Genomic DNA, 23,432 nt, shown 5'->3' on the forward strand with positions numbered 1-23,432 from the left:
CCCACCCCCATGCTAGACATCCTGTACCTGCCTGCCTGGCGAATCCTCCTCAAATTCACTTTAGCTGTGTCACTTACTTGCTTAGAAACCTTCACTGACTCTTCCTACCACACCAAATCTAAAGTGCCAGGTTTCTAAAGTCCTCTGTGATTGTCCCTAACCCCGTCCACACAATGGACCCACCTGCTCCTCCTCTCCTCTGTGGGCAACTGATACCCTTCCCAAGGGAGGCTGCTGGCCTTGCCACCGTACAGACAGGCCACACTTGTCTTTCTCTCCTCTGCACTTCACTCTCGTTGTCCAGGCATTCCACACCTCAGCACCCCTGCCACCTTGCTCAGATACACACACATAAGCTCTAATCCCAGTTTGGAAACCTGTTAACTGTTTGACCTACACGTATTGGGTCAACTAACTTCTCTGAGTTTCAGTTTCCAAATGCCTAAAAGGAGAATGACATGATCTAATGGGCTTGCTGGAAGGATTGAGAGAACAGACATGGTGGTATGTAGTAGGTCCCTGATTAATGCCAGTTTTTCTTAGTCTTCTCTTCCTCGATGAAATCTTACCCACTGAGCCCCAGCACCTTCTTGACATTCTTTGCTAAAAATAGCAAACCACCAGGCTGTGCACACCAGAGCAAGAATAACCGTTTGGGCCACATCAACACAAACCAAACCCAAGCCTGTCCCAGCTATGCATCCCACAAAATATACTGTCTCTGAGACCCTTGGGTGTGGCAGGCTCCCTGGAAAAGGCATGAAGTTTGGATTCCACTGGCCGTGGATCACAGATACCACAGGACCAGAGAGGCTGCTCAGCAAATCTGCATCCTTGTCTGGTCTGTATTGACAAGCATAATATAAATGAGGCCTAAGTCACAGGTCTGACCCACTCCAGCCTAGGAACCTTGGAAGGGCACAATGGCTCAGAATGGGGGTTGTGGGGAATGGCAGAAACTTTGTTTTCCAGGACTGGACACGCATGCATGAAACGTGCATCATCAGCACAAGCTCACCGAAGGTGCTACTCTGGGAAGTCAGAGCTGTTGCTATCTCCAGCGAGTACCCAACAGGCAAATTGGTGAAGTTTGTTCTACTTGAAGAGCCATTCCTTCCTCTAGCATCTGCTGTTTCAGCAAGTAGAGTGAGGTTTTCTGGAGCATCCGAAGCAGCATAGCTCTTCCCGGAGGTCTGAACCATCACGCCCTCTTTGGAGGACACTGTTGAAAAGTCCTCTTGATTCTGATAGAAGGTGATGTTTTCTATGTGGGACTCAGTGTTACTTTCTGGCCAGTGTTTCCAGGCAGCATCTGAAAGAAGAAGAGGATGCATCAGGGAGAACCTGCTGGCTTCTGAAAAGAAAAGTAAACCTTCAGAAAAGACACTATGAGATACATCAGTAGAGAGGAAATGCAAATAAAAGAATTTTGGCCAGGTGTGGTGGCTCACGCCTGTAATCCCAGCACTTTGGGAGGCTGAGGCGGGAGGATCACCTGAAGTCAGGAGTTCAAGACCAGCCTGGCCAACATGGTGAAACCCTGTCTCTACTAAAAATACAAAAAAATTAGCCAGTCGTGATGGCAGGCACCTGTAATCCCAGCTACTAGGGAGGCTGAGGCAGGAGAATCACTTGAACCCGAGAGGTGGAGGTTGCGGTGAGCCAAGAATGTGCCATTGCACTCCAGCCTAGGCAACAAGAGTGAAACTCAATCTCAAAAAAATAATAATAATTTCACCTTTCTTTTTTTCCCATATTCATTATTCTTATAATCCAGAGGAAAGAATTATGAAGCAACAATACAATACAGGATTAAATTTCATTGTGCATAGAATAAATGATAAAAATTTATTGATAGAAAGAGATCAGCATGGGGCTCATGGAAGAGCAACTGAACCTCTGGCACCTGTGCAGGTCAGAGAGGGGACTGGAGGAGGAAGATTGGGTGTAAGCATAAGGCAAGAAGCATCTCATATTTGCCAAAGTTGCTAACTCTGCCTCCTGTGGTGGTAGGAAGCTATTATACAAGCTGGCAGCCCTTGACCCTGACACCTACTCTTGCAGGTGGGAGGTGTAATGCACAATTCTGATAAAACATGAAGACTCTGGCAATATTACTAAAACTTGTGTGATATGAATGGGTTTGAGGCAGTAATTCCAAATTGAATTTATCTGAAGGAGATACTCAAGAATGTGGACAAAGATTTAGCTGCATAGATGTTCATTACAGCATTGTTTACAATAGAAAAAGGAAAAGAAAGAACAAACCTAAAACTCCTTCAGTGGGGGAGGGTCACGCATCTTGCCCAAGTCGCACAGTCAAAAAGCAGGGCCAGGCAGCCTGCTCCAAACCCAGGCCTCTCGCCCGCCAGCTGTGCTCAGCTGGAAGGGAAAATGGTGGAGAGGAGTATGGTTTCCAGCTGGGAGTGCTGAGGAAATAATGCTCTTGAGTATGGACTGTTACTTGAAGCCTGTATATTAGGAATGTATTTATATTAGTCAGAAAGTACATTTAAATGATAGTTAACTTCCATAACGCCCAAGATGGTGGCAAAGAGGGTATTAGTTAAAAATGTTCTGAGGATAAAGTTAAAGTTGGGGGTTAAATTGGGCAAGAGTAAGTCATGTGTAGCATCAAATGCCATTTGTCAAGGCAGGAGGTTCAGGGTCAGAGCAGGTGTGTGGGATGCCCAAGTCCAGTGCAAGAAAGCTGCCCTGTTACTCTGGAAAAGTCTGTACCCAGCCTGGCCACTGCTCAGAAGCCAAAGCTGGGCCACTGCTGGGTGCCAGGCCCCTAAAAAATAGCACCAAAACCAAACAGGATTCTGAGAACACTGTCCTTTCCCCATACATCCAAAACAATATGGAATCCAATATCAAATATGGGTGCCAATTGAGGGACACTGAGAAAGGGTGAGGACAGGGCCACGTGACGTTGTCGCTGATTACATGACTCCCTGAAACAACATGTAATTTTCCCCACTTGGAAATGGTATTTCTCTTTCTGCTTGGGAATGGAGACTGTGGGCACTGGTGAGAAACCTCTGTGGGGATGAATGGAATCACTTCTACTTATATGAATCAAACAAAAATGGCAAACCATCGGACAAGTAGAAGCTGCAGGCAGAACCTACAGTTTGTATCTAAATACCACACACACACATACACCCACATATACCCCTCACACACATACACACATACACATGCGCGCACACACACACACATGCACACATACACATACGCGCACACACACGCACACACAGGCACGGAACAAGTTATCTCTCAGATCAGTGCTGCCTAAGCGATACTGAGTCACAAACACAATCTACAAGTGTACACTTTAAATTTTCTAGTAGCTGCATTTTTAAAATTAAAAAACGTGAAATTAATTTCAATATTAATATTTTATTTCACTCAACATATCCAAAATATTATCACTTCAATGTGTAATTGATATAAAAATATTGAGATATTTTATATTCTTTTTTTGGTATTAAACGTTTAAAATCCAGTGAATGTTTTGGGAACCACATCTCAAGAGTTCCATAGCCACATGTGGCTGGTGGCTGCATCACTTGCCAGTGCAGTTCTAGATCGATGGTTCTGAACATTTCTCCACTCTGATTCACTCCTTCTAGAAGCAGTGGCTCACTTATTTGGGGTTAGGGGGTGATGATTGCAAAAAACTTCCAGAAGACATTCTGACAAACTTTCCTGAGAGAATCACTTCCTCCCCAAATCCTTTGAGAGTTACTGTTTTTATGCCTCTTGTTCTGTTTCCTGTGGGTGACAATTAACAGAGGCTTCCTGGAGCGGGAGGGAAGTTGCCATGCATCTGAGCTCCTATGGGTCCCAGTTCCAGACAGGCAAGACCCACATGCAGCTAGAAATGGGATGTGGAAGGGCGTTTCCAGGGGTAGCCACAAGGCCTCCAAGTTCAACTTGAGAGCCTGGGGTTACAGACAGCAGTGGCCCACAGGGCACGCTCCCTTTGTTCTACCTCTGGGAGCTACAATGGCAAGCTGGTCTCCTGGGAGGAGGTGAAAGGTCTGAGGATGCTTTCTCTCTCCTTTTGGTTAACTGTACACAATGAGAAATTATTCTCCAAGGAAGCCAGAGAGAAGCGATTGTGGGGAAGCAGAAGGGACTCAAAACCCATGCCCCAAAGCTGGCCAGCTGTGAGCAAAGGGAAGGCAATGAACTTGGCTCCATTACAACCTTCAGACAAGGTGAGACTCAGCCATTGGTGAGTGTGACGGGGCCTTTGAGGAGGCAGCTTTGTTCCCTTCCTCTCCAGGGACCAGGAGTGGAGGTCCCACAGCCCAGTCAGCTCAGGGAGCTCCAGTGCAGTCTCCGAGGGGAAAAGAACGGCCACATGCAGACAGGGCAGGACCCACACTGACCTGCGCTCTCTTCCTGGAGGGGTGACTAAGGATGTAAGAAAGAAAAAATGCACGCTATAAACAAAACTAAAAGGCAGACAATAGTCCTGCAGTATCCTCAATGACCCTGCCACTATAAACAACTCAAAATGCTGAACAAAATATATTTTTTAAAAATTTCTGAAAGCATTGCTGAGCTGGCAAGTAAGTAAAGAATCAAATCTTCTGAGGCCAAAAATGAACCATGACTAGGAATCCAGAGAAATGAGCTAATGTTGAGGCTGGCAGCTGCCCTGGAGGCACCTGTTCAACATTTGTGACCTTGAATTTCTGTTCTGATGGCTGCCGAGAATCAGGAGATGGGAGACACGATTCTCAAGGAGGGAATCCAACAGGAAACCACTGTGTAAAGCTGGGACTTTACACAGCTATGCCTTGGGTATAAGGCAAATAGAAACAAACCTGCCCCACAGAAGGGCACAGCAAAGAAACTTGGCCCTTCAATCTTGGTTTCAAGTGAAAGAAGAAATAAATCTCACCCAAGAATATATAACCATAAAGCTAGCCCTCGTATGGGTGTGCCGCATGTCACATTACCTCTGTGGTCTAAACTAAGGATGTATTTGCGAGTGGTCCTGAATCCTGCGAATGTACTAAAAACCACTGAATTGTATACTTTCAAAGGGTCAACTTTATGGCATGTGAATCAGGGGCCTCCAAACCCAGGCCATGGACTGGTAGTGGTCCATGGGTTATTAGGAACCAGACTGTACAGGAGGCGGTGAGCAGTGGGCGGGCGAGCATTGCCACCTCAGCTCCGCCTCCTGCCAGATAAGCAGTGGCATCAGATTCTCAAACGAGCAAGACCCTTATTGTGAACTGTGCATGTCCGAAAGATCTAAGTTGCATGCTCTGTCTGAGAATCTAATGCCTGATATGATCTGAGGTGGAAGAATTTCATCCCAACCCCCAGCCCACCCCACTCCACCCTATCTGTGGAAAAATTGTCTTCCATGAAACCGGTCTCTGGGGCCAAAAAGGTTGGGGACCACTGATGTAAATTATATCTCCAATACACACACACATCCTGTTAATAATGGAGCAGGGGCGGTCCTGATGGATAGTGCCTCCAGGTACCTGTATTGTGTAGACACAAATACAAATGCTCTCCAGATAAACATATCTTCAAACCAATTTTTATCATTTATTAATAACATTCTAAGGAATAAGAGACCACAGTCAAAAATCACAAAATACAAGAGAAAATGAGGCATCCATGAGGAAATAAGACATCCATACCTCTTTGTCTGGTAATTCTAGTATCTGAAGTCTTTGCTTGTTAAACAATTGCCAACAAATTAGACAAGCAAAGACTTCAACTGCTAGAATTACCAGACAAAGAAGTACACAAAACTACATTAGAAAAAAATGTTTACAAAAGAGACTATAAATAATAGCCCAAAATGTTTGAAAGAAAGCTAGATGGAAATTCTAGAAATAAAAAAAGTAGTAATTGAAATTTTAAAAACTCAACAGCAGATTAGATATGACCAAAGTGAGAATTAGAAAATAATTATAATTCACTAGGCATGGTGGCTCACGCTTATAATTCTAGCACTTTGGGAGACCAAGGCAGGAGGATCACTTGAGCCCATGAGTTCAAGACCACCCTGGGCAACATAGTAAGACCTTGTCTTTACAAATAATAAACAAAATTAGCTGGGTATGGTGGTGCATACCCGTGGTCCCAGCTACTTGGAAGGCTGAGGTGGAAGGATCGCTTGAGCCTGGGAGATGAAGGTTGCAGTGAGCTGTGATTGTGCCACTATACTCTAGCTTGGACAACAGAATGAGACCATCTCGAAAGAAAAAAAAAAAAAAAGAGTTAGAAAATAAATGATAACAGAATGCTCAAAATGAGATTTAAAAACAGAAAAATATGAAAAAGAGGTTAAGAGAGAAAAAGAGTGAGAAAGTTCAACACACAACTGATTGGAGTTTAGGAGGAGAAAACAGAGAAAGTAGAAGTGAAAATATTTCTTTAATTTTTATTTTTTTATTTTTTATTTGAGACAGAGTCTCACTTTGTCACCCAGGTTGGAGTACATCTCAGCTCACTGCAGCCTCCACCTCCTGGGTTCAAGCAATTCTCATGCCCCAGCTTCCTGAGTAGCTGGGATTACAGGTGTGCCACACACCTGGTTAATTTTTTTGTATTTTTAGTAGAGATGGGGTTTCACCAGGTTGGCCAGGCTGGTCTCAAACTCCTGACCTCAGGTGATCTGCCCATCTCAGCCTCCCAAAGTGTGGGGCTTATAGAAGTGGCAATATTTTAAAAGGTAACGGCTGGAAAATTTCCCAAACTAATGAGAACTATAAACCTTCATTTTAAGGCGGCTTCTTCGGAGACTAAATTGAAAAAGAAATATATACCTCTATCATAGCGAAACTGCACAAAAACCACAGACTAAGACTAGGTCTTAAAAGCAACCAGAGGGGAAAAAAATGGTAAATCATCTATAGAAGGTGACAATTACAGCTGATTTCTCAGCAGTGACAATGGAAGCCAAAAGACAGTGGATAAATAATTTCAACGTGCTGAGAGAGAAAACTATAATCGTACATTCAGCAAAGCTATCTTTCAGAAACATCTCAGACTATCAAATAAAAACATGTTCAGTCAAAATTAAGCCTTCCAACCATTTCTACTAAAGGAAATTAGACCAAATTTCTTTCAAGAAGAAGAAAAACAATCCTTAATGAAAGATATCAGATGCAAGTCAATGTAATGAGCAAAGAAAACAACACATGTGTGAATAAATCTAAAGGAACACTGAATTTATGAAATAATAACAATAATTTCTCATTTGTGAAATTAATAAAACAAGATGGAACAAATCCTGCATAACAATAGCTCATAAGTCTGGCATGGGATAATTAGAATCATGTTGCGTAGGAGAAGGGTAACTTTGAGTTCTGTGAAAAACGCATTTAAAATACCTCTCTAAAGAATAGAAATAGAGGCCTGGCATGGTAGCTCATGTCTGTAATCTCAGCACTTTGGGAAGCTGAGGTGGGAGGATTACTTGAGGCCAGGAGTTTGAAACCAGCCTGGGCCACATAGTGAGATTCTGTCTCTACCAAATAAAAAAAATTGACCAGGCATGGTGGTACATGCCTGTAGTTGCAGCTACTTGGGAGGCTAGGGTGGGAGGATCGCTTGAGCCCAGGAGGTCAAGGCTGCAGTGAGCTGTGATGGTGCCACTGCACTTCAGCCTGGATGACAGAGCAAGACCCTGTTTCAAAAAAAAAAGAATAGAAATAGAAATGTGTCACTTCCAAATTGGTAGAGCTTGGAATGATATAAAATGAATACTGCCTAAAACCAAAAATTAAAAAAAAAAATCAATAATAGACAGCAAGATAAGCAGGTTAGAGATGTGGAAAAAAATACTAAGATAATCAGTTAAAAGGGTTGAGAATGTTTGATTCTGGAGAACAGAAAATGATGATGATAGGAGTAGTCAGAGTTTTATTACAGCCTTATACAATCTATTTGATCTTTAAACTATGTATAAGTCTGATAAAAATAAAAGCTATATTTGTAAACAGTTGAATGACAAACAAGGGTAAATGTCTGCAGTGCCTGATAAAAATGTTTAGCATCCTTAACACACAAAGAACTTTTTCAAATCCCTAAGATGTACCCCTCGTAGACAAAGAACATGAATGTGCAATTCACAAAAGGAAATATATAAGTGGAGAATAAATACATGAAAGCGTTGTTGAAAAGCAAGGTACAAACCCAAACTAGAAAGGACCTTTTACATTACTTGTTTATTTTTGCATATCAAATTGGCAAAGATTTAAGAATAATATCTAATGTCGTTACAGGTACTTTCATACGATATTGGTAAAAATACAATTAACACAGTCCTTTTGGTGAGGAATTTAGCAATCCATTGCAAAAGCATTAAAAATAGGCATATATTTTGGCCCAAGAATTCCATTTCTGGAAATTAGTTCTAAGGAAATGATTAGGAAGTGTGCAAAGTTTCAGGTATAAGGAAGTTTATCACAGAATTGTTTATAATAATGAAAAGTGGAAACAACCTAAATTTCTACAATAGGGAGTTAGTTAACTTAATTATGAGACAACAAAATTTTAAAGGACTGACCAAAATATATTGTTGGTACAGTTCTTCTTATGTATTATGCTCACACTATATTGTTAAATGCAAACACAAATTATAAAATAGTATGTATCATATGATTCCATGTTATTAAAAATATGTCTATGACAAATGTGTCTCCTAAGAAAAAGAACAAAAATGGTTGGTATCTTGATAAAAGGATCCCAGGTCTACGGACCTGGAGAAGCCACTTAGGAATGGGCTTTCTGGGATCCCCAGACTGCCTCTTAAGGTAGGTGAAGTCTGTAGACCTTTTATAGAAAACTGGCTCATGCAACTTGCTACTAACCAAGTGTGCAGGTAGGAGTTCCAGTGACATTTCTGAAACATAATGTAAGCATGTGAGTGGCTTTTGATGGCATAGCTGAAAGACTGATGAGTTTCCTTGTGCCTTGGCTGCTCTGCCCCTGGATGCCTAACTACTCTCAGTAACAGTCCTGGCCATAACTGGTGGCTCATGACCACTTCTCCAGAGCAGCCAGACACAAGATACACCCTTGGCCAGTGCAGCCACTGCTGGACCCTGCTGGCCCCAAAGACCTGCCTTCTGTGGTTACACCTCCACTTCTCCTTAGTCAACGGGCACCAGAGTCACCTGCACTGATGAGAAGCTACTGCTTTTCGTGTCTCTAGAGATTCAATTCTTAATAAGAGAGGTAGTAATAATACTTAATAAGTATTAAGATTCAATTCTTAATAATAGAGACTCAATTCTTAATCTTAATAGAGATTCAATTCAATTCTTAATGCAGAGGCTGTACTTCAAGTCAGACCATGTAGGTTAGACTTCTGGCTCCACCTCTTTCACACCGTATGATCTTAAGTGAGATTCTTAATTTCTCCATGCCCCAGCTTGCCTTCTGTAAAATGAGGATATTAACAGTATCTCCCTCACTGGGTGATTGTGAAAACCAGTGGAATGCAGACATGTAAGAGCGTAGGAAGAGTACCTGGTACATAGTAAATGCTACATATGTCATAGCTATTAAATGGATTTAGGGTTGTCAACTTTTAAGAAATAGATTTGGGTAGATGACCTTGGCAGGCACTGCTAATCAATCAAAGCTCAGTGTCCTAATCCTTCTTCAGGTAGTGGACCACAGCCCGTACCAGAGTGGCCCCGGACTCCCAAGCCCTCTTGGAAGCTAGGAATCCACTCTGATAAAAGCACTGAGGCTAGACAAACGGCTGCAGGAACAGTCTGGGCCTCGCTGAATTCCACTCCACGACACCTCTCCTAGGAGGTATAGGGAGAGCTTAGGGCGCACAGGGTGAGACCTGGCCTCCAGCACAGCAAGCTCTTGAAGTCACTGGCTCATGCAATTTGCTACTAACCAAGTGTATAGGTAGGAGTTCCAGTGACATTTCTGAAACAAAATGTGAGCATGTGAGTGGCTTTTGATGGCATAGCTGAAAGACTGATGAGTTTCCTCACTGATCCTTGGGAAACAATACGAAACAATATGAAAGATATCCCACTGTCCCCTATTGAACTCCGGGTGCCCCTCTATATCTCTTATTGCCTACGAACTTTTCCTTAGGAAAGGGATTAATAAACCACACAGCTGGGGCAGGCAACACCTCCACTGCCACTGGAGGTCTTGCTTGACTGTGAACATCCAAGTGCTTTACACCATTCCCGGTGCCATCTCAGCGGGGACAACGGGTCAAATGCTAAAATGTGTACTGAAGTCCAATGACTGATCCTTTCTGAAGCCCTGAGTTAGTTAGGGCCGCTGTGGATGAATTCTGTTGAGGGCATGGCTCCCTATTCAGCACCTGTATAAACCCTGAATAGAGAGTAATTTGGAATAAACCTGCCACATGGGGGGGCGAGGTGTCAAAGAACCTGCTCTTATTCTTGGTGGAGAAGAGAAATGACCCTGGAGAAATGGAAAGGAGACAGGATTCCTCAAGCTTCAGAGCCTGCGCCCAATGAAGTCAGGAGTAAGGAGAAGAGGCTGTGCCCCCTCAGACATTCATGGGGTGGGAGGGGGCACCCTGGAGGCTCAGTAGACTGGTGCTATGCACCTCACCCGGGCCAGCTTCGCAGATGGTCGGAGATGATCATTCAAACCCCATTCACACCAACCCTCTTCATATTGGAGATGAGACATCCCATTTCTCAGGTATCTTTTGAGCTGAAAATACCATCCTTCCCTCTGTACTTAGCCCCCTGTGCTGGGCTGTAACTTTCCCTTGTACCATGAATGGAGATTAAATTAACAAGAGAGTTTTATTGCTTGCTTTGCCTGTTTTTTTTTCCTCCTAATTGACAACTTCCACTTCTGTAGCGTCTTAATGTTCCAAAACATCTGTTTGTGAACCAGCATCATCAGGGATGCTAGCACAGCCCAAGAATAGGATTTCCTAATTAGCAGCTGCTACAGAGTCAACTCCTTGCCACCCGCCACTCCCTGCCCGTGATTTGGGGCTTTTCAACTTGCATTGTTTCGGAGCAGTGGAGTGAGTAGGAGCATACAGGGAGTGTGCTGTGTTGTCCAAAAAGGCAATTTCCTCCTGGAGGGTCCACCCCACCCCCAAAACCTCGGCATCAACCCCCACAGCGGGCCAAATGACAAGCACTGCCAGCTACAAGCTTGTGTTTCTGAGGCACACAGTTGAAGAACAAGCCCTTTATTTTCTTTTCCCTCCATTTGGATTCAGATTTCACTAACATCTATTTAGGGCTTACCACGTGCTAAACATTTTCACATGCATTATCTCATTAATACCCTGTCAAGCGGGTATTATTATCCTCATACGGCACATGGGGAAACTGAGGGTCAGAAAGATTAAGTGATTGTTCCAGGTCACGCACTCAATAGCAGTACAGACACAGTCTGAACCCAGGGCTCATTCCATCACACTCCAGCTTATTCCGTGAAGCTTTAAGGCACTGGCCAGAAGAGCAGACCCAAAAAAAACAAAAAAACAAAAAAACAAAAAAAAAGCCCCCCACAAAAAGCCAAACTGCAGCTTGAAACACAACTGCGCTGACCTTGTTTCTCCCTAAGAGGAATGAAATGCTGCCTATCACATGGGCTTTGGAATCAGACTTGATTTGACAACAGCTGCACGTTATTAGCTAGAAGACGGAGCAAGAGGACTTCAAAATCAGCTTCTAACTCAGAGAGGATTTTTATGCATAATGAAAGGATAAGAGAGAAAGAGTGGAGCCATAATGGAGAACGAGCTTGAGGAACAAGAAAAGTCTGTTTCTGAAATGTGACGTTCGGGGTGATGTTACAACTTCCAAGTGAAAACGTCTGGCAGACAGTTAAAGACTCAGGACTGCTGATTAGGAGAAGGCCAGGATATGACATACGAAGGGAAAAATCAAGGATCAAGGACGGATTTTGGGGAAAACTTGAATGTGGAGACAGAAGAGCCAGTGACAGAGACACAGATGACGAGGGAAGGATAGGATGAAATTAAAGGTAGGAGCCAGGGAAGAGGAAGGCAGCGAGACCAGCCCTACAGAAAGTCCCTAGGCCCTTCTAGGGTGTCGCCTGGTAGAAGAAAGATGAAGGTCATGCTGCTTAAAAGGGAGAGGTTCCAGAACAGTAAGACACTGATCCCCAGCTGCGGAATTCCCTGTTCCTGCCTCCCCGGCAGAGCATTCCTGGGATCCTCAATTTGGGGTCTGGTGGACCACATTCAAATGAAAATATACCTACACTGTTGCAGATACCAGCAACGGATCCTTACACCCATGAGAGTGGGATTCTTTGTCATTTTAAGACATTTTCCTAAAATTTAATTGTTCATACAGGGAGGGGAGAAAACAGACTCTTTTTTTTTTTTTTTTTAAAGGACTTTTAGCACCCTCCTTTAAAAATCCCCTTTGAGTATGATGGACGGCCACAGACTGAAGAGGGGCACAGCACTGTTCACAGGTCCTTTCCAGGAGAGTGAATCTGTGCTTCTCTTCCCACAGATCAAATTAGGAAAAAAAATTCCCACGCATTTTACAATCGACAAAGCACTTTTCACAGGATAATTTCATGGCCTAAATTATCCCTTTAGATTCTGACCCTCTGAGTGGCAGGCAGGAGGGTAATTCTTGCCCTGTTTTACAGAAGTGGAGACTGAGGCTCAGTACAGAAGTCACCTGCCCAGGTTAACCCAGAAAATAGGTGGCAGAGCGGAGACTAGAGACCAGCTCCTTCATTCCAGTGTCTTTCCTAACTGACCACTTTCAACGAAAACCAGTGAGGACTGAGCAGAGAGAAGCTCTTGCTAAACTGATTTCCAGCATGTGGCAAGCTCTACTAGCTAGCATCCACACTGCTTTACTTCCTTCATTCTGGCCAAAGTTACCTGGATTGTCTCTGGTGCCCCCATCCCTCTGCAAAGGTGACCACTACCCTTAGGGACCAAAGCAACCACTAGCCTGACCATCACAGGACTGAGGTCCGAGAGGAAAAGTAACAGTTTCAAATCTGCAATCAAACCAATGAGTAGCATTTATCAACTGAAAAAATACTTTCACACCCATTAGGAAGGCTATTATTAAAAAAGAAGAATGGAAAAGAAGTGCTGGCAAGGATATGGAGAACTCAGAACACTCCTGCATTGCTGGCGGGAGTGTAAGATGGTGCAGCCACTGTAGAAAACAGTATGGCAGTTCCTCACAACCTTAAGAGTTATGAGTTGATCCAGCAATCCGACTTCTGGGTCTATATCCAAAAGAATTGAATCAGGAACTCAGACAGACACTTATGCACCCATTTTCATAGCATTATTCACAACAGCTAAAGATGAAAGCAACCCAGCTATCTATCAGTAGATGAAAGGATAAACAAAATGTAGTATATATGTACAATGGGATATTATTCAGCCTTCAAAATGAGGGAAATTCTAACACATACTACATGAGTAAACCCTAAAAACATGATGGTAAGTGAATAAGCCAGCCACAAAAGGACAAATATTATATGATTCCACTTTCATGAGGTATCAAGAATAGGCAAAATCATAGAGACAGAAAGCAGAATAAAGGTTTTCAGGGGCTGGGAGCAGGGAGGAACAGGAAGTTATTATTTACTGAGTTTCTATTTGGGATGATGAAAAGTTTCAGTAAACAGATGGTGATGATGATTGCAACAACATTGTGATTGTACTCAATGCCACTGAACTGTATAGTTAAAAATGGTTAAAATGGTAAAGTTTATGTTGTGCATATTTTACTACAACAAGAAATGTATGTATTTACTAGGCCAAGCACAGTGGCTCATGCCTATAATCCCAGCACTTTGGGAGGCCAAGGCGGGTGGATCACTTGAGGTAGGAGTTCGAGACCAGCCTGGCCAACATGGCAAAACCCTGTCTCTACTAAAAATACAAAAACTAGCCGGGCATGGTGGCACGTGCCTGTAATCTCAGCTACTCAGGAGGCTGAGGTACAAGAATTGCTTGAACCCGGGAGGCAGAGGTTTCAGTAAGCCGAGAGCATACCACTGCACCCCAGCCTGGGCGACAGAGCAAGACCCTGTCCCCCCCCCCCAAAAAAAAGTATGTATTTACTGAACACCAACCATAAGCAAGACACTGTGAGGGTTACAAGGACGAATCAGGTATAGAATCTGCCTCCAGGAGTTCCAGGAGAGCTGGACCATGTTAATAAGTCCCTATGATGCTTCTGAGGTATGAGAAGGGGCCCCCCAGGGGTAGAGACTGAGACTGTGCCTGGGAGTTTGGAAGGGGCAAGGCTGGGACTAAAAACCCATCCTCCCTTCCACGGCTGCCAGTCCCAGTCCCCTTCAGATAGCAGGAGCCCTTCCCCTGCAGGCCCTCTTGGCCTGATACGTTCCCCCAAGGGTCCTCCCAATGAGGGGGATTTCAGGCCAGTGGCCAGCAGCAGGATATTCTGGGACATGCAAGAACATTGGGGGCCTGTGGGAAGGTGGATGCAGCCTCCCCAGAAAAGCAGCCACCCACTCAGCGAGGCCACTCTGGGCTGTGTTTTGAGACGCTGCTGCGGATGTAATGATTTTGGGTGGAGGACGTTTAGAAGCCAAATGAGTTTGTGTGAACAAAAGACTCAGCCCTCGATCTGGACTGTCCAGGGCTCTCGGGGAGTTTCGTTTCCTTCCTTGTTCTTGCCCTGAAAGAGGCAGCCCTAAGAAAAATCAAGCATGTTGGAAAGTGCTGGACTTGAGATCTGACGATCAGATTTTTAAAATGCTTCCCCTTCAAGCACTCTAGTGACGAAGAAAGTAAAATCTACCTCCCCTCCCTGTGAGGGGTCGGCTCTTGTTCAGCTGAGCATTCTCTCCGGGTGACAGACGTCTGCTGGACTGAACCCAGACCCAGGGGAGGCCTGGCCTGGAGCTCCCAAGTCAGGGTCAGCTTTCCAGAAATAGAACCGGCTCTGAGGTGGCCTTGGGCATGAAGGAGGGATGCAGCCTATCCCAGCAGGAGTGAAAGATGAAGGACCTTGAGGTGACCTCAAGCTCTTTGCTTTAAAAAGAATTCTACAGGTTTTTTTTCCCCCAAGGCCTTGAGAAAAAGTCCTAGGGTCAAAGGTCACAAGATTCCCATTTGGTTAAATAAGTGAACAAAAAGTCTTTCTGCAGGGAGGAAAGGAGGTCTACCTTGTTTGTAGGGGCACCTTCCTTGCTGCCTCCATTTTCTTTGCCCCTCTCATCCTTTGACAAATAAATATCCAACAGAGTGGATGAAGAGGAGGCTCTTTGGTTTATAAAGGGGGAGTTTCTAGAAAGAAGCTGAAGCCGATAGCTCCCAGTCCCCGCTGGATGCAAAGGCCAAGGGCGCCAGCGGGGTGGTGCAGGCCTCCGGGTCTCCTGTGTTGTCACCGTCACATTCGATCACACCCAGAGAGGAAGCTGGGTGGCAGGGCTCCACCAAAGGAGACCTGCCAGGTTAGTGAAACAATAAAAAGGCAAGGAAAAACATCCTGGTTCCGAGGAGGAAGAGGGGGGAGAGGCGGGCGCAGGAGGGGCGGGAGGAAACGGGCCTGCTCCCGGGGGTGTGCGCACTGGGCAGCCTGGCCTGGGCCCGGGCCCCGGAGGCCGACTTTCAGAAGCTCTGCAGTTAATTTACTCGACAGACCTCTGTGAAGTGGCCCAGGACTCTGAGGAAATCATAGAAATAATTTGTCTGGAGCGTTGACGACTGCTAGAAAATGGAGCCGTGGAGTGATGTTTCAGCACGAAGGGCTCTGAGGCCTATGCTGGCTGACGGGAGGGAGCGTCAGGGCCTCCGAGGGGAGAGGCTAAAATCTAGTTAAGGGAGAAATGTAAAGTCTGCAAATGCGTTTTGTAAATCAAGATTGGGAAACCTGGCATTCTGTTCAAATATAACCAGTATTTTAAAAAATCAGTTGTATACCATAGCCAGTTAAGAAAGAGATAAAACAGAGAAAGAGGAAGAAAGGAAGGGGGCTGAAAAGAGAAATAAGACAAAAAGAAATAAAGCTAAGGAATTTTTTCAAAACACATACCAGAGCAGGACAATAATAATGATTATTATCATCATATTGCAGCCAAAACGTAGGTAGCATCCACTCCATGCCAGCCACTGTGCTAAGCATTTCACATGGACTGTCTCAATCCATCCTCACGACAGCCTTATGAGGTCCTCCCGTTATTATCCCTGCTTTTCTGATAAGGAAACTGAGGTGTAGTGAGATTAAGTAATTTGTCTAAAGTTACACAGCAAATAGTAAAACTGGATCCAAACCCAGGTCCATCTGACTGCAATGAAAATCTAGCTTAAAAAAATACAGAAATAGAGAAAGAATGAAATAAGAAAGAGCAAAACTAAGACTGAGCGCTCCAGAGAAAGGGTAACATGGACTGAAAGCAAAAGCCAGAAAGGACAGAGCCAGGCTTCCTCCTTGTGGGCTTCGGGGATGTCTCACTAACGACACTGGGATCCAAACTGCAATTTCCTGACACAAACAGGGATATGACATCTTGATGTCCTATGTAACTCACTGTCCAAATGGAATTCAGCACTCTGATATGATTTAGAAGAAAGGGAAGAAGCAAGGATGGCAGGAAGGGAGAGCGAGGAGTCCATGCTGATTACATGCAAGTAAGAAAAGGCGGCAAAGGACGAAGATGATGGGTTTGAGTGCATTATTGGGAGATTATTGGAACCATTAGCAAGCAAAGCGAGGTCAGATTTTGGAGGAGGAAGGGATGATGTGTTTGCATGTATAACTGTTACCTGTTGGTTTAAAGTGAAGCTCACTAAACCTGTGTGAATGCTGGCAGATGGCTGAAGACGCAGAACTGGATTATAGTTGGAAGTGCTCAAACAGGTGAAGCCACACTGTGTTTTCTCTCCAAGCCTTTGTCCCGCAGTTCTCTCTACCTAGACTGTCCTACTTCCTTCCCCTTGGCCTCCCAGCAAAATCAGCTCAGAAATCACCCCTTCCAAGAAGTCTTCCCCAGAGACAACTCTCTCCCTCTGGACTATTTTATCTTGTTACACAATTCTAGCTTATTCTCTCGCAATCCTAGGTCTCTTATGAGAGACTGTGGCTCATAGCAGGCACTCCATAAATGCTCACTGAACCAAGGGGGAGGCAGAAGGTCAAGGGTAGAGTTGTGAAGGACATTCCATCTGGTGGGAGGCAGAAGAGATGGGAAAGCGTTAGCCATGGCAATCACAGACAGATGACAGGACAGAGACGAACAACTGAAAAGGCTATTGAGATTTCCCAGAAATGTTCTCCCTTTCTCCAACTCCTCTCCAACTTTCCACTCATCCTTCCATGTCTACCTCTTCCTGATGCCTGCCTCTCTTAAAGACATAACGCCTGATGTGTTCCCGGGAAGCGTTCATGACTAACACGTACACAGCATATGAATGTTTACAAAGCATGTCCATGTGGATCAGTCCCATTCATCCTTCCAACAACACTGTGAAGTCAACAAAACAGTTATCGTCTCCATTTTACAGATATGGAAGCAGGTACAAAAGTTAAATGACTTGCCCAAGGTCATAGCCAGTTCACTATATCACAACTAAAACATCGTTCTGTCCAGTTACAAGTGCTTTCACAGCCATAATTGTATTTGCTCCTCCTCAAAAATCTTGTTAGGAGCAGGAAAGTCTTTACTATCCCCAATTTTAATATGAGGAAATTAAGGCCTAGAGACATTAGGCAGCTATCCAATGCCACAGAGGCGGAAAGCGGAAGGGGTTAAGCACAGGTCCTCCAACCCCCGCCAGAGCTCCATGGCATCTCTCCCCAACTCTGCCAGCAGCTACAGCCAGTAGCACTCCATTACCATAAAGCATGACCGTACTAGAAATAATTCCTAACAAACCACAAGAATTCCCCTACCCAAGTGGATATGGTCCTCTTCAAAGAGGTCCCAATAAGACAATACTCCATCAATACTGTTATTGCTCAAACCATTTTCTAAAATTTGCTACTTTTCTTTTTTCATATATATGTATGTGCATATATATAAACACATATACACATACACACACACACACATACACATATATATATATAAATAAATTATAGAGATGAGGTCTCACTATGTTGCCCAGGCTGGTCTTGAACGCCTGGCCTCAAGCAATTCTCCCGCCTCAGCTCCCAAAGTGCTGGGTTTACAGGTGTGAGCCACTGTGCCCGGCCCAATTGGCTAATTTTCAATAGAGCCTGCAGAATATTATTCTCTTGAGTTTCCTGAATAATGATATATTTCCATCCCTTGATAATGATGTTGGATTATTTTGGAAACACAAAACTTCAAAGACGATCTGAGGAAAGATGCAGGAGATGGAGATCCGCGACCCCATTTTTAATCCAGGAGGTTTGCTGCAAGAAACAACAGGGAGTTGCCTGTGTGGCTCACACACACAATCTGAAGGTGGCTCTCAACTCCTTCAAACACTTGTGAAGCACGTATTCATAACCCCCAAAGGTTCTGATCTGAAGAATATCCATTGACCACAGAGGTCCAAGTGGGACTGATTTTCAAAGGCTTCTTATTTTGTGGTCACACCTGGCATACTGCCTTTATTTAATCCTAGTTGCCTTCTATGTGGTCATCTGCTCTCCTCAGATGACCATAGGTGAGGGCTGTTGCACTTGGTTTTCTGACTTCAAATCATGAAAATTGGCTCTTTCCTCTTCATGTTTAAGGCTAAGAAGCAAGAGAGAGTTCTGGGGATACCAAAGAGTGAGGTTGGCAGGGGTCCAACGAGGGGAAGACCAAGTAACAGAGGTCTTTGGAACATGGACTTGAACCCTAGGCAGGGAGCTTGCCCGCTGTCCAATAAAATACCTGGAGGGCAAGGTGGGGGGGGGGGGGTGTTGCTGTCAACACAATGACCAGTGTAAACGGGCACTGGTTTCAGTAGCATTTCTAGAGCTCTCCTGCCCAGGCATCAACCTGTCTGCTTTATAGGTATTATACTGCACTTATCCATTCTGAGCAGGGCTCTTTCTATTAATAGCCCATTTGACAGATGACAAACTGACCGCACAGAGAGGCTAAATAACCTACCACAGTCCTACAGCTGGCAAATGGCACTGCTGGGGTTTGAATTGAGACTGTCTGATCCTTCCAAGCCGGGACCTCTGTGGCCTGTGACTACAACACCAGCAGGGCTCTCATCCACACCCTGGCAAAAGATGACCCCTGAAAAAGTCTCACCACATGGCCGTAATAAAGGTCCTGGTGGCCAGGGAGGTGGCAGGAGTGAAACCCGTCCCTAAGTTGAAGTGTTTCCATCTCCTATCACCCAGAAAAGGAAAATGGAGTGGTTTTCAATTCTAGCCCAACATATGATAATCACTAGTCACAGCCCTGCACAAGGAACATCCCTCCAGGTGACAAGCAGGCATCTCTCTCCTGACTCTTGCTACTCCTTCCTCCAATTTGATTCTTCAGTTCCCAGGTGGAACTGCAGGGCCACCTGAAGAGCTTGACCTTGGCCTCTGACCTCTTCTTGTCACTTTTCTTCTTCTCCCATCTTCATTTCCCAGCCTATCAGAGACATTAAGGAGAAACTTGCCAACTTATCAAATCCATCTTTGCCTTCAGCACTTTCTCTGCACGGATAGATGGGGGCTCCTGTTATTCAGGGTCTTCAGTGAGGTCAGATCCTCCCTCAAGTCCCCCAAGACATTCCAGGAGTTGGGAACACGGTCTTGCCTCCCTGCCATGCCATCTGACCTGTAAACTTTCCTCAAAAACGTTTTCATGACAGGAAAGCTAGAATGAAGTTCAAGTACCTCAGAGCTAAAATATTAAGCAAAAGGAAACTGTCCATTTTTAATAGCCCCGGTAGACTTTGCAGATGGTCCTTCCAGCTCCTTAAGAATCCTTGCAACTAGGGCCCCACACCACGTGGTGGTACAGACCCTGCTGCATGACCCTCCATGGAACCTAGAGGAAAATCAACCTCCTTACCATGGTTCTCACTGCCCTGGGTGATCCAGGCACCCTGGCCTTCCTTCTTGCCAATCCTGAGACAAGGCAAGCTTAGTCCTGTCTTAGATCATCTGCCCTGGCTGCTCCCCCCGCCTGGAAGGCTCTTGCTGCTATAGGCAGGGGGACGCCATGTGCCAAGTCTCCAAGGCAGGAATGAGTTTGGCATGTATTAACAGTTGTCTGGTGTAAGTGGGGAGCAGAGCAAGAGAGGGTGAGAGAGGTGGCCGGTCAGATCCTGCAGGCCTCATATTCCAATTTAGGAGGTCTGGATTTTATTCTAAGTACAATGCAAAGCTCTTGGAGGGTGTTAAGCCTCCAAGTAAGGTTGACCTGAATTACATTTTAAGAAGATCACTCTGGCTTCTCTGAGTACAGATTAGAGAGACAGCATAAGTGGATGCAGAGAACAGAAAAGAGCAGTGGGGAGGAAGAGAGCAGATTCACCATGTATTCTGGAAACAGAATTACTTGGAGTTGCCAAAGAAAGAATCACGGTAGTGGGTGAGGAAAGGAGAGGAATGGAGGGTGACTTCTAGGCTTCCAGCTTAAGGAACTAGGTGCACAGTGTTGCTAACTCCCGACACGGGAAGAGGCAGGAGTTGACGCAGGGTTGGGGGTGAGGATCAAGGATTCTGATTCTCTCTGATTTTCCTATTCTTTTTCACCGTCAAACTTTGTCGCAGGCAGGCCTTCCATGCCTATCATACAGTAGGCAGGCTTCTTCCTGCACTTTTAGGAGTCCCACTAAACAGCTCAGAATGGAGGCCAGTGGCCTTTCCCCAGACCTCATTCTCCCCAGTCTCCCTCTGCCTTTTAACTCGGATAGTTTCCAGATGAGAAGACAAGTCAAAGCAGAAAGCAGAAATATGTTAACTTACATGGACCTTCACAGACCTCCACATTTGATGCATAAACCGTGCTACATTCAGATTATCTGCCAATCCACAGCCAGCCTGCAAGTCACCCCCACCTCTCATTGCGCCCTCATGCTGGGCTGGCATCCCTTCCTCCCCACCATCCACACTGGATGTTCTCCACCCGACTGAAGCTGATTTCCTCTTCCTCTGTGGCTTTAACTACTGCCCCTCAGGGCTGAATCTGGTCCTGGCCTCCCTCTAGTTCAGTTCCACATTCTCAGCCATCCACAGAATACTTCCAAGGGGACATGCAATCTTTACACTGAAAGGCTGAAACTGAAGGAGCCTCTTTTAACAGCAAAGAGCTCCTCTCCATATTCTTTCCGGTCATCCCCATGGCCAGGCAGTCTAGTACTCCAGCCTTACTCTTTTAAGTGGCACTTGCACCTCTCCCTTTCAATTTCCACTACCTCCACTCTAACCCATGCTCTGTCCTCAGTCTTTCCTCCCAACACATCAATATGAGGCCCAGCAGCATTCCAGTGTCTCTTAAACAACTACGGGGCTGTAGTGAGGGCAGATATGCATGTGGTTCATCTATGAGACCCCAGGTCCAAGCAGAAATGAACAAGCAAACTATGCTCTCCCTGTTCAAAAGCCATCCGGGGCTCCTTGGTGTGGATGGGATGAAGACAAACACCTTAACAGGCCTCTAAAGCCCTCCACAATCAGGTCTAATCCTCCTTTCCAGTCTTGTCTTCAATGATTGGTTGATCTGGGAGCCTAACTGGCCTCTTCAAGTCCTTTTCTCCAGCCTTACTGGCTGTTGATCACCTCCATTTTGAAAAGTCTTGAGCTTTTCAACACCTGGGATTTGGCGGATGCCATTCATCCTCCATCTCTTTTATTTATTTATTTATTTATTTATTTATTTATTTATTTATTTATTTCGAGATGAAGTCTCACTTTGTTGCCCAAGATAGAGTGCAGTGGGGCATTCTCGGCTAACTGCAACCTCTGGCTCCCAGGTTCAAGCAATTCTCATGCCTCAGCCTCCTGAGTAGCTGGGATTACAGGCACATGCCACCATGCCCAGCTAATTTTTGTATTTTGAGTAGCAACAGGGTTTTACTATGTTGGTCACGTTGATCTCGAACTCCTGACCTCAAGTGATCCACCCACCTTGGCCTCCCAAAGTGCTGGGATTACACGCATGAGCCATCGTGCTCAGTCCATCCTTCACCTCTCTATCCACATCCCAGTCAACTTTCTTTTTTGTTTTTTGAGATGGAGTCTTGCTCTGTCACCCAGGCTGGAGTGCAGTGGCGCGATCTTGGCTCACTGCAAGCTCCGCCTCCCGGGTTCACGCCATTCTCCTGCCGCAGCCTCCCGAGTAGCTGGGACTACAGGTGCCCGCCACCTTGCCCGGCTAGTTTTTTTTGTATTTTTTAGTAGAGACGGGGTTTCACGGTGTTAGCCAGGATGGTCTCGATTTCCTGACCTCGTGATCTGCCCGTCTCAGCCTCCCAAAGTGCTGGGATTACAGGCTTGAGCCACTGCGCCTGGCCCCAGTCAACTTTCAAAGTTAAATCAACTCCCCCCTTTCCCACTGAAGTCTTCCTGGACTTTCCAGCCCCCAGTGGTTTCCACGTCTGCATGCCCATCTCCACCCTCACCATTCCTTTGGTCAGTATGATCTCCCGTGGCATTTCTTCAGTTGTGAATCACTCATGCATCGTTAGTTCGCTTTTTACAATCTTGATGTGTGTGCTCCAACAAGACTGAATGTTCCCTGGGGGCATCACAGACATGCAATACAACCTCATCACCTGGCACGACTCTTCCACATAGCAAGGCTTCCATAAACATTTCCTGATTTACAAATCAGTCCAATTTGACACAAACAGAGACATCTGCCACACTCCAACAAAAGAAGAGTGAAAAACCAGGATAGAAATGTCTTTGTTTCTGTCTATGCCTGATGAATGGTGAGTGGGTAGAAAAGAGCATACATAGATGTTCAAATGAAAGCCATTTGACAGCATCTGCATGGAGTACCATTTAACCTCGCCTCCTACTGGGCAGGTATTCATAACAACTGCCTCACAATGTCAGCCACTGCTCCACGTTCCCAGGAGAGGGCCTATTAAGAAAGTCACCAATTCATTTCAGCTTGGCTGATAATTAATGCAACAACCTCTAGCATCAATAACTATGGATTGGCATATGAGTAGGGTATAATTTACAATCTCTATATAAAATGTCATTTTAAAGACTTGTGGTCTTGTCTCAGGCAATTTCAAACAAAAATTTTAAAACATTTTTACTCAATAGGTGTAAAAACTCATTGCCACTGCCATCTCCTCATATTTTCCCCACCCCAACGCTGGCCCCTAATCTCTACAAAAAAGCAAGGCAAGGAATGGAGGGAGGGAGGAAGAAGAATGATGGGAGGGAGAGGATCTTAGAGACCTAGGACAACTGGCACCCCATTTTACAGATGAGAAAACTGAGACCTCCTGATATTGTGGGACAAGTAAATGGATTTGGTCAAAATCTATTTAAATC

The 23,432-nt window shown here is 45.0% G+C and overlaps 1 protein-coding gene across 6 annotated transcripts in view; it reads right to left on the reverse strand.

Moving 5' to 3' along the window:
- Positions 1–23,432, reverse strand: part of HEG1 (heart development protein with EGF like domains 1) — a 90,064-nt gene that overhangs the window by 62,016 nt on the left and 4,616 nt on the right. For 5 of the 6 annotated variants that reach the window (XM_026456468.2, XM_023215104.3, XM_026456458.2 and 2 more), the window contains exon 2: positions 1,019–1,312. In XM_026456468.2, the coding sequence (XP_026312253.1) occupies positions 1,019–1,312 (294 nt within the window). Of the gene's footprint in view, positions 1–1,018; positions 1,313–2,268; positions 2,391–23,432 lie in introns of those variants that run through there. The other variant, XM_026456469.2, reaches the window with a different exon arrangement.

Source organism: Piliocolobus tephrosceles, chromosome 2, assembly GCF_002776525.5.
Source record: "Piliocolobus tephrosceles isolate RC106 chromosome 2, ASM277652v3, whole genome shotgun sequence".
NCBI classification, from domain to species: Eukaryota; Metazoa; Chordata; class Mammalia; order Primates; family Cercopithecidae; genus Piliocolobus; species Piliocolobus tephrosceles.